Source organism: Ptychodera flava (genome assembly GCF_041260155.1).
Source record: "Ptychodera flava strain L36383 chromosome 23 unlocalized genomic scaffold, AS_Pfla_20210202 Scaffold_23__1_contigs__length_28996876_pilon, whole genome shotgun sequence".
NCBI classification, from domain to species: domain Eukaryota; kingdom Metazoa; phylum Hemichordata; class Enteropneusta; family Ptychoderidae; genus Ptychodera; species Ptychodera flava.
This window is the reverse complement of record NW_027248277.1, coordinates 10635390-10647975: the sequence shown is the minus strand read 5'-3', so window position 1 is coordinate 10647975 and position 12586 is coordinate 10635390. Positions and strand designations below refer to the sequence as shown.

Sequence of the window (12586 nt, the reverse complement as noted above, 5' to 3'; positions counted from 1 at the left end):
GAGCCATTTAATCTAACACACCGAGCGTGAAAACATCCATGGTAACAAACACAAAATAGGACATCGATGCGATCAATAGACAGCTTATATCGTAAATTCATAAGTTTCTGACATCGTGCACCTGGTTTTACATTGCTGTGTGAAAAGTACGTTAAACTATAATAGATTGAGATTGTTCAAATTGAATCAAGCTTGATGAATTCACCATCAAAAATTGACTTGATTAAAAATGCTTTCTCAGTAAGTAAATTACAGTATGAAGCTTTAAGTGTGTATTTCAGATGAAAACTCGAGCAAGGGTTGATATTCTAGTAAAGGCACAAATGTCTTAAAGGTACTGTAATTTATACAACTACTTTTATTCGTCAATTGAAAGGCACATGGTCTAAGTTTGCTAAAGCGTAACATGGTGAGTGTATGTCTGTGTCTGAAGCAACAGTTTTAACTTGCTTGTAAACTTTAGGCGGTGCAGACTTCTGTTGTCCCATGGTCGAGTGAGCGTGTCTGACACTCTTGACACAGCATCTGTTTGACTGATATGCATATTACATCGTTGAAAGTCTGCTGAAAGACGAACGAATCGTCTCTGATAAGCAAGTGGTGCTTCTCTGTGTGGCCCTCGTCATGCACCAATTTTTGAATTTTTGGTGTTTGAGTAGTACTGTTTATATTAAGACATCGAGCTTTGGTTTGTTGACTTCAACGAACCCCAAATATGAAAAGTAATTATTTTTGTTTTACCTTATTATATATACAATCAAAATTAAACTGTATTTTACGAGTATGTCCTACGGATATACATGTATTACACTATTAGACAGAATAGAACACTTTTGCACATTTTGGCAAATTCGTTGGTCTAGGTAGGGCGCCGCCACTACTCAGAATGTGAATCAGCATAGTACATGGTGACACAGATCGGATGGTGACTTCTAAATGATGACCCTTCTCGCATGAATGACGTCATGTCGGGATTTCCCCTGTACATTGATGTGTACAATATGTTCACCTTGGCGCTTTGTTCTGGCATAACTGGTCAATGAAAGTCACCCATAGCCACTTATCTCTCTTACATTGTAATCCTGACAACCCATCATTCCTAAAGGAAATGCCACCACTGCGTACAGGTTTCTTTATGTATACGATACGTTGATAGCTATGGTACTGTTAGAAAAAAAACATTGAGTTGTGATCGTTGGATAACATGACGACATACGCCTCTTGAATGAACAGCATAAAATTTGGCACATAACTTTTACTACAATGCTATCGCACTTTGTCGATACTACACGACAAATAATTCATAACTCCTGTAACATACTTCGCGGTGACAGCAGGTACTTGTATTAGGTCGGTTCCAGGGCTGCCTTTGTCGATCTGCACAGGAGGCGAACCAAGACTGACCTCAGGGTCATTCATGTGTGTTGCTGAATTTTGAGAGCGAAGGAGAGCCCTTTGCAATCCGATCTTTCTGTTGTTTGCCAAACACATGAAATTCTTCATTATATAAAACGTTTGATTTGGAGCTGAATGCAATGAAGCGGCAAGATAAACCATTAACCCAGGTCATTTTGTAAATGATAGGCAGTATAAGAGAGTTGTCTGTCTGACCCAATGTTGTGTGACTCTGTCTGACCTCTTGATATTGCATCGGTTATGACTGTCAAATGAAATAGTTCACGTGACACATGGTGAAAAACGAAAGAACCACCTTCAATGAGCGTACGGCGCCGTTACTCTGAATGTCCCTCTTTATGTAAAAGTGATGACGACCAAGTAGCTGATTAGTAATCCAATAGGCAGCTATACATGATTGAAGGAACTAGGATTGTACATGTATAAACGGAGAAAAAAATGCAAAGTTGTACTGAAAGTCATTCATGATTAACCAACGTTTTTGCTGTTAGGTTGCATTCACAAACACCTCTGGAGAGAGAGGGTTCAGGGGGGAACTTGATAAACATAACAACATGCCAGTGGATCTGAAAAAAATGACATTGCAAAGAGGGGACTTGAACATTTATTGAATATCAAATTCCTTTTGAAATGCCTCCTGGCACTTTCATTTCCTGCCATTTTCATTTAAAGGCGCCCTTCGGGCAAAAGTTATAGAATATAATTTATTCACGTTGATGGTCCAAGCCGCCAAGGGAACTTGAGGCAGAATCAGTTCCACATCCCACGAATTAGTTTTTATAAAAAAGTACCCCTTTATCCGTTGACATTGGCTCAAGTTCTAGTGTAGGCTGTGAGCGACACGGGTAGTATTTAAAAAGTCAAGGAAGTCTGCCACATGGCATGACGTCAACGGATAATATATTAAATATTTAACACACAATCAGGTCGTTTTCTACCCTTTAAACACAGCCCTGTGTCGCGCCTACAAACAGAAGGATATAATCAATGTCACCGTACGCTCTCTGATGGTACATTTGTGATTTTGGCGTAAGACAATACTGTTTCCGTTTACTGATCTGAAAGAGCAGAGGTTTAACACTGACCTCGTGATCAGATATCTCATTCCTGAATATGAACACTGGCGGCGCTGTGTATAATACAATCGTCACTAATGATGAGAGAGTAAAACATTTCAACTACTCACAACCACTGTCCGCAGTGCTAATTGTATTGACATTTGAAAAACGTAACAAGAGAACTGAGGGTTGCCTCCTCGAATGGCAAATTGTTTAATGATCGATGGCAAGGTTGATTCTGAAATATTTACGTGCTTCGTTCCCATCAGAGTACTATGAAATACAACTTTCACGTCGACCGACAAGAATACCCACGATAAAATGCAGTCGATCATGATGGTGCCAACGTGATTCCCATTATCGTTTTTGTTGTATCAATGATATTATTCAAAACATTTCCGTACTTCCCTTCTGTCTGTCTGTCTGTTTGTTTGTGTCTTTCTGTCGGTCTGTCTGTCTCTGTCTGTCCGTCTTTCTCTGTGACCGGATTAAAGTCTTTTACACGCGGAATAGCAACACCATTAAAAATGATTCGACATGTGCAGTTGTTCCTATATATATATATATATTTCTCTTTTCATTTTTCACAACTCTTTTCGACGAAAATTCCATTTATTTTACTTTCATGTGGTGTAAGCGCTTTTGATTATCGCAAATGTAACCAACGGTTTGACCAGATTTTGTTCCCCAGTTATATTTTCTACTCTTGACCACTCGTAGAACCCAACAGTACCTCTCAACTGCCATTGTATTGGTGAAAATGTATTGTGAAAAACAACTTGATATTTGTCATTGACTTCATCGCTAGGTCAATTGCGGTGATATTGACACCCTTATTGCGTTATCATCCCCGCCCCATCTCTTCTTTTAGCAACTTGTGACCTTGGAAAAATATACAGTCTGAGTTTGGAAAAACAGAGGCAAAGAAAAACTTAATTTTAAAAGAGACATTTGTCTCACTATATATTCCTACTAAGTGTATCTCCAGACACATTCACTGCAGATCGAAAAGTATTCTTCACATCATTATGAGAAATGCAGATATAGGACACGCCCTCATACATCGTATTTTGTTTTGCGTATAATTAAAAGTACTGTATGGTGTATTTCACGAATGTTTGCAAATAGTGATTGTGAATAGCATATCTTGGCACGCTGGAGCGGTTTCATTGGTTCAATCTAGTCCCCTACGCTATTTCTACCGCTTGCTGTGCTGCTCACGAAAATAGGTTAAGGTAGTAGTCTGTTTCCCTGACCAATTTCCACCGCTTGCTGCGCTGCTCACGAAAATAGGGTCAGGTATGGGCTAGTGTTTCAGTCAGAATTTTGACTGCATATTAATGAGGGCATTCACCTGACAAGATCATGTGATTAGCACATCTGCGTTTTCTTATACGTGACCTGGTGACCATGGTGATCTTTGGCATGTTCGACAATGACTTAAAAATAAATGGTTTTTCATTTTTCATTCAAAGCTAGACGACAGGGGATGCTTGGTTCGGTAAACTATGGAGGAACGTAACGCGATAAATGTTAGGCCGTCCGTCCGTCATCTTGAGTGTTGCCTTGGGTGTGACGCAGAATGTGAACGCAGAATGTGAACGTCTTATGCCCCAAAATAATTTCATGAGACAAAGTCACGGGGCAAGAGAGAAAGTGCAATTTTTTCAGCAATGTAGACATTCTATTCTTCAGAGGACAACTTTATCTGAGAACAAACGTTCATCACTATGAATACCGATGATAGCATTTGCTGCCTTCCATTATCATACGTTAAAATACGACGCAAGTTCTTTGATCGTATGATGACCTGTTGAAACAGAGGCTGCACATCTTCAACAACGGAAAGTAATCAGAATATGGTGATCGAACAAAGAAGAGCCACCACTTAACTATGATTCGATTGTCAGTTTAGAATCAAATATCTCTCTGAGTTATCCTTCCAAAATCCAATTAAACACTCTTAAAGAAACTGATTTCGTACCTCCTCTCCGTTTGTCAAAATAAATTTTCATTTATTCCCATTATCACTTTAGAAAAACATTAAAAAATTCCCCTTCATCGCATTATCTAGAATAGAGTTAACATTATTTTTTAAGGTAAAATAATGGGAAGCAGTATGCGTCACACCAAAATTAAACTGCGCCGGACAATGAAATTAATCCATGTTAATCCTACAGCAGAAGAACCACATCAGGATCTACCGTCTTGTTTGGTTTTACTGCGAAGCATACGTATCTTGAATATTGTTTGACATAATAGGAGTCTTGTTGAGTTGGTTGTTGTTTTGCTTGTATTTCCCTAGGTCGTTCAACAGACAACCAACCAGCCTCATCCATCCATCTCTCTCTCTCTCTCTCTCTCTCTCTCTCTCTCTCTCTCTCTCTCTCTCTCTCTCTCTCTCTCTCTCTCTGTCTCTCTGTCTCTCTCTCTCTCTGTCTCTCTCTCTCTGTCTCTCTGTCTCTCTCTCTGTCTCTCTCTCTTCTCTCTCTCTGTCTCTGTCTCTCTCTCTCTCTCTCTCTCTCTCTCTCTCTCTCTCTCTCTCTCTCTCTCTCTCTCTCTCTCTCTCTCTCTCTCTCTCTCTCTCTCTCTCTCTCTCTCTCTCTCTCTCTCTCTCTCTCTCTCTCTCTCTCTCTCTTTGATCGTTATCTTTTGATTCAGTTTCTGCTAGCCTCGTTCTGCCCGGAGTCATTGAATTTGTTTTTTTTATTTTTCTTGTTTGAAAAAGGGATGATGGAAGATATTCCAATGTTACATAAGTTTTCTATTAGTTTCTTTAAATATATTGTGTTCACTAGCATATTAAAAGATAAGGGAAAACGACAAGATGTATTACATATTTCTTCGCTTTATTGCTTCAAATCTAAAATGCACATATCCTGAGCAAACATACAATGTGTGTACCTAAGCAAGCCGTCAATTGAAGAGAACATTTTACGGGCAATGCTCTTTTTTAAATGGATGTGTGCTGAAAAATGTAGTATCGTAACCAGAGCCATCAATCAGTAAATCTCGAGTACGGAGTCATTCTGCAAATAGCTTCCACCAAGAGTGGTGAAATCCTTATTTGACGTCATCCATAGCACTGTCATAAATTTACTTTTCTTGTTTTGTTGACCTGCTAGAGTTATGTATTATTTAAATTTTCACAATGACGAATCCTTACTTGCTTCACTGAAGATGAAGGAGAGTGTTCATAAAGAACTTTCAATTAACGATACATTGAAAATCAAAACAGATCAAGGATAATTGATAATCAAACGATTCAAAAAATATCAGAAAGGAGGTTTAGTTCCAAATTATTACGTTCCATCAGTACGTCTGAGGTCTTTTCACGTGGCAATTAGATGTGTCGTACGTGTGGTACAGATGTTCGGAACGATGAACGACAATTGTACGCTAGTCTTAATTACGAGTGATATTTTTGAGTTTCCTGGTATCACCCGTAAATCTTATCAAGAAAAAGTGTAGCATAACTCATTTGTATCACGATATTCTGTTAATTTTGCACCAGTAGGAATATTTTCTATGATTTTACGACATCAACGAAATATTGTAATCTCATTCTCACATCAAATGTTATCTGGCGCCTTGACAACGAATTCAAGGAACTTCATGTATAATCAAATCAAAGAAAATCTGTCGATTTAATCCAAGGGTGGTTTGAAGTTTCAGATTAGTACTGACGTGTACAAATGTATGTTCCATGAAATTTACATATATCAACAAACAATTAAACAAAACCAAGTGGAAGGCACTTCTAACTTGAAACAGAAAATCTACACGTCAGCACGCATACGTCTATGCCAACTACAAAGTCGTCAGATATACGCGTAATTACGTGTAACTAAACCTCACATATTTAAACACACTAAAGAGGGAAATATTAACAGCGCGGTTCATCTCTGAATCGTGTTTTCTTCTCAAACACCATACCAATCGGAAATCTGACAAAGAAAAATTAATAAGTAAAACGTTAGGTAATGTTTAGATGATCAGTGTTTACAAAAAGTGTTACATGGACAATCAAATGACAAATTTGACTTCTGAAATGAACAATGCAATGATTGGATTTTTTAATCGGATATAGGTGTAGTACACATCTACAAAAAAGATTTTGGTGTTGTTTGATATACCTTCTTATCAAGACAATAAAGAATTTATCAGAACATTATTCAATTAATAAAGGGATGGTAAACAGGACAAATTCAGTGAATGAGTCATTAATAGCACAGTAACTAACTAACTAACTAACTCACTTTATAACTTTAAAACTAACTAACTAACTAAATAAATAAATTATAAATAAATAAATAAATAAATTTTGTTAGTGAATTCGTATATTTATTTATTTATTTCTATTTTTTATTAGTTAATTGATAAATTACTTCATTAATTAATTAAGAGCGTACCGTTATGTTTAGGCAATGGAAGCAATCACATTCAGGATCATTACAGCCAGTATCAGCATGACACTGCACACATGGTGACATCCAGCGCCGCCAGGGTCGGCTACAGCAAGAAAAAATATATGATGTAATCATTGGTCTTTCGTTTCTAGATCGTTTCAGCAACGTCGAGCACCTTCTTCATGTCTTGTATAAACATGGCTTAGCGATGTTAGCGTAAGGATATGTCATTGTACGAATTAAAGCAAAGCAATTCTAGTATCGTATTAGGACAATGACAGTGAATTTGCTATGAATGACGTAAATAAGGTTTTAAACCGCTCTTGGTGGAGGCAGTTTGTAGTATGATTCCGTACTCGAGATTTTCTGATTGATGGCTCTATTTAAGATATTACATTTTCTAGCACACATTCACTTGAAATTTTAAAATCATGGAAAACGTCTATAATCAATTGCACCTTCAGTAGCGCTACAAATATTTTAACTTACTTGTCGTTTCCATCGCAGCCTGGCTTGCGTCTGACGATTCTGAAGCTGATGGAAAAGTTAAACTTGTTAGAATGTAAGACAATCAGAAGAAAGCCGTTTATACAGATATACACAGTTGCAAGATCTACACCAAGGGGGAGAAATGGAACTTGCGGTACAGGCTATCTCTAAGAATAAGCTGGCATAAGATGATGTAGCAATTTTGCTATTTAAAAACTCATAATTGCTAATTTACAAGCTTCCGACAATTTATATTTATTTTTTGTTTATGTATGGTGGTTTCGCGTAATGTTCGTACTCATCAAATAACAGAATGTTGTTAATCTTACGTGGTGCTGGTTTTGTGCAATCTGTCTTTCCTGTAATGTCAATAGCTTGTGTATCATCACCAGCTGAGATCTGAGCGACGAGGTGGTCAAAGTCTGGACAATCTGCTGCACTGGGAATGGTGATAGTTGCTTTAGCGCCTGTTTCAGCCTTTTCTCCTGTTTGTTCCACCTGTTGCGGCGTGTACTGTGGCAGGAAATGTAATCCCAGTAATTGCGGTGTTTTCAGCCACCTCAACCTCTTTTTCTGTAGCAGTCAAGTCTTCATTATCAGATAGAAACAGCTTTAAGTCAGTGACGCTGGCAGCTGCACTGGTGTCATCATTCTCGAAGGTGATATCAAAAGTTATTTCAGTGGCTGCTGTCACCTTTAGTGTGTAGGAAGAAGGTCCTGTCACACTGAATGATGTTGTCTTGATGGTCAGTGCTGAAACAAAGAGATAATTTGTCGTTATATTTGGATAGTAGACGTATGAAGACAAAACAGGATGTTTGTTCAGTTGATCGATTCATGAAAACTAGAAATTCAATGTTCGAGTATGTAAATACGTGAGTGAGCTCAATTCCCCGGTAAGTGCACGGGTGAGAAGGTATGCAAGTGAAAACGAATAAACAAACTTCAATTAATAATAAACACGTCTCTTATATTTGTCTGTGTGACTTACGGCTCCTTGGTTAACACATTGTTCTACAAGAAGGGAAATACCTAAAATTACTTACAGGGGTTGTAAGATATCTCGGCATGTCTATTGGACCTCTCATTGACAAACCAGTGGGTGTATCATTCGTCAAACTGCATATCATTGAATGTATTTGCAACTGCAAATCCGCAACATGCAAGGTGTCTCGGACTCATAAGCATATTTCCATTTAACGAATTACCGTTCAGTAAATCCTATCCTTAGCATAAATGCTTAAAAAATTGTATTTTCGCATTATAGCTGAATGTCGATACTCCACTGAAATATAGATAACTCCTTTATAATGGCATATTTCTGTACACAAGCTGTTACCTTGATTTTTGCGTTAACCAGTCTTTCGATCAGATTTCATCAAAATTTCCGCTACATATTCAAACAACTGATTGCAATCGCAAAGTAAATCAAAAGACAGAAACACCTCATTCCTCGTCTTGTTAACACCTTATTTAATCCTAATCCCTGGCCTAAAGACAAATATACTTTTACGGGCTGTTGATTATACACTGGACCGTAGCATGTAATAAAAAGCTGATACGTTGCCTCCACATTCATTGACCTTTTACTATGACATTCGTACAAGTTTAGATTGAATTATCGTCACCTATTTACGTGACAAAATAAAATGTTGTTGGCATAAATATTGTTGAGTGCATTTTGAGGAACTCTGGACTTACCAGCTTGCGAAAATCTTGCAAACACCAGCGTAAATAACAACACAGAAAGGCCGATGGTCTTCATTCTCGGCGATGTTATAGTACTCTGAAAATGAACGGAATTCAACGTAAACTGTCAACATTCAGGAGGTAATTGGAATAGACTTTGTAAAAGGTTATTCGTCCTGTGTTTTCAAAAATCGCCATCACTCTGTCTACTTTGATCAAACATGCCAAGCTGTCTAAGTAAACAAATCTAATATCACCTAATTTCTACCTACAAGGTGGCCAAAGCCCATCTGAATATCGATACTAGAAGATGACTGAATTGAAAAAAACAAAAAAAACAAACAAACTAAGACTAAATGCCTGTAGATTCTGACGTGCAGAATGCAATTTAAAGAAAAGAGGAAGACCCTCCCTTTTGTAGGAAATACTAAGCAAAAACGAAATACGTTATTGTCCGCCATAGGATCTTTGCTAGTAAGTAGTGTTCAAGGTACAGAACACTTTATTTGGTCTTAAAAGCGTTGATTGGTTACTTGCCTTTAAGTCAGAGTACAGGCGGACTATGTAACATTAACAATTTATATGTTAGCGGTATCATTTGAAAACTTGAAACCAGTTAATAAAATATACAAACTCGCAAAGCCCAAGCTCCAGTAATATAATGATATATGTCAGCAACAACTTAGTCATGTGTTAAGATAACGTAGTGTGTCTAATAATGAATGACTCGACGCAGATCGGCTACTACATTATTTACGGATTTTGATGAACATAAGATGATCGTGAAATGTTAAAATGTATTCGTAGAGCATTCCTGTTTATTTTATTTATTTATTTATTTATTTATTTACTTATTTATCTATTTATTTATTCATTTATTCATTTATTTATGAACTATCAGGTTGCCCAAATTACAGGCTCATTTTAAATATTACTTCAAAAATACAAAATTTACCCTTAACGCATTCGACGTATAAACGTCAAAATATTACTTTCCGTAATGACTGAAAATGTGTTTGAATTCCCCCAAAAATGACCACGTGCAAATGCGAAAATCTAGATGTGACCGACATTTTATGGCATTGTCACACCTTGACGTTTAAGCTATATCGCATGCCAACATATGAACAATTTGGCGAATACGCTGGGCATACGTCGAATACGTTATGGGTAAATTTTGTATTAGTCAAGAGCACGCTGAAGCGGGCTGGTATAAATCGTAATATGGCAAGGTACAAATGCATGCACAAAACTTTTCGACGTATGCTAGCGTGTGGCCTATACGTTCTGCACATGCGGGCCATAAGTTGTAGGGAGGTTATCCGCTCGTCAATACACGTTACGTTTAAGGTTAGCTTACCATAAGTCGAAGGGCTTCCAGATAATTGTCTAGCGTACCAAAACATATTTCTAAAATATGAGTACGTTATGAATACGCTATGAATACGCCCAAAATTGAAAAATACATCGTTAGCCAGCGTTTCAGAGAATTTTGATTTGTATACGCTGGATAAATTGTCAAGGTGAGACAGGGCCCTCATCAATATTCTTGAGTACAAATATACCGCAAAAGCACTTAATGCAATGTGATGTCGAAGCAGAGCTCGTTTCGTGTATTAAAAATGCAGAAGCTCAGTGTTTATTTTAAATGAACCTGATCGCAATTTTCCCTCATTTAAAGGTCAGAGACAGAAAGAGACAAACAGAAACCAATAGACAGACAGCAATTGTGACAGAGAGATAGACTAATAAGAGAGTCAAATAGAAAGCACCAGACAAGAGACGAAGCTGTTGTGAAGATAGATAGGAAATCTGAAAACCATTCAAAACAGTTATGCGTAAGGCGATAGCAGGTAGAATGTATGGGGAAATGGAAATCTAGATAGAAATCTAGATAGAAGTAACGTTAATTAGAGAGAAACGCGGGAAGTCAGAGTCACACACAACCTTGGGGATATACCTGAGGAAAAATCTGAGATGAGTACAACACCTTAGAAATACACAGGAAAAACTAAAGCAAAAACAGTAAAACTGTTGACATGGAGGAGGGAAAAGCGACATTGCAACTGAATGACGTTATTTCAATGAAAATCATTTAGGGCTTAATTTTAATCACTGAAGTAAGTAAAATTGCTGGTCACATGTTTGACCATAAATTTCAGGAGCCGAAAAGTAAGAACATAATCCATTTTGGAGAATTTGCCTGAAAAGCGGTTTTATTCATCAAACGATGCCTTCAGTCCGTTGAAACGACATCTATCTCGTACTTTTTAGTCGAAATTGCCCAGTCAACTGTTAGTTCTCGCACCATGTTGCAATTATGTGTCGATGTGTATCGTTGGGTCATTACCGTCACCGGATCCGGCGACAGCCACCGCGAGTTGAGCTCAAGTGAAAGAACCGTCGTCCACGGCACTCCTTACAGCTCGTGTCGAAAGTTTGTGCCAAGAGTTAGTGCACAGTGTTCCGACATCGATTCAAAATGCCAACTGATTCTACACCTTGTCAACTTGAATTTTTATTAAATTTGATTCTACGTTAACCACCGTGATTATTGTTGGATATTGTCAATGTAGTCAGCTTAGCAATGGAAATAACGTATGGTTACACATAGCTAGTTGTACGATTAAAGTTCACGTTAAAATTTATGACGTATGGATTTACAGATACACAGAAGGGTTCAAAATATTTACTGGCTAACAAGTACCTTAGAATACATTACATACATTACTCTAATTTCGATCACAAAATTTCTCTTAATCATTATATCTGCGATATCTAGATTCCTTGTAGTGTTGCTGTTTTTCCAATTGAATTTAAACAGTTTGCAGACAAGCTCGCAATGCTTGTTAATTGTATGTTATTCTTGATAAAATTATTATTTTTACTACACCTTTATAATCTAGAGAATTTTTAAAGCATCAATCGCATGAGTTTAAGACGGTATCATAATCTATAGTTTAAAGGCTCACCTGCAAGTTACTGCTATAACTGATGTTTTTTGGAGTAGCTTCTGACGCTTTCGGCCTCGTCCTATGAGTTAATGAAACAAACACTGATGTGAGACATGCTTTATACAGTTTGCATGGCAACGAGCGAATTTTTGACTCGTAGCCATTGGTCAAAACGAATAGTCATAAAAGAACGGTTTTCATTGGCTGCGAGTTTAAATACACAATGCGGGAGTCCAATAGGGCTGTCTACCGGATGACCTCATTATTCTGTTAAAACACTATAAGGAGAGGCGTTGGCGTCACTTTTTCTTGTATGTCGCCAGCAATAGTTCGGGTGTACCTCGTAAATCAAATCTTCACTGAACGTACAAAACAATCTGAGGTCAGAATAACCAATCATTGAATAGGCACGCCCCTCTCTCCAGGGGTATGCATGTTGAATGGAAAAAACAGAATGTTGACGACAAACACTCTGAGTTACCAAGAAACCGTCTGGTTTTTGAATCGTTGCCCTAACACCCTTGCCAAACAAATACTCGAAGAACAATATATATTTCATGGAACCCACGCA

At 37.6% G+C, this 12586-nt stretch overlaps 1 protein-coding gene across 1 annotated transcript; it reads right to left on the bottom strand.

The window, feature by feature from the left end:
- Positions 1-5304: 5304 nt before the first annotated feature.
- Positions 5305-12193, bottom strand: LOC139124220 (uncharacterized). Its single transcript, XM_070690353.1, has 6 exons — positions 12034-12193; positions 9074-9158; positions 7702-8125; positions 7373-7417; positions 6887-6986; positions 5305-6421 (listed from the first exon to the last, which is right to left on the bottom strand). Exons 2-3 carry the CDS (start codon positions 9135-9137, stop codon positions 7845-7847), a joined length of 345 nt encoding a protein of 114 aa, XP_070546454.1. The 5' UTR covers positions 9138-9158; positions 12034-12193; the 3' UTR covers positions 5305-6421; positions 6887-6986; positions 7373-7417; positions 7702-7844.
- Positions 12194-12586: the final 393 nt, after the last annotated feature.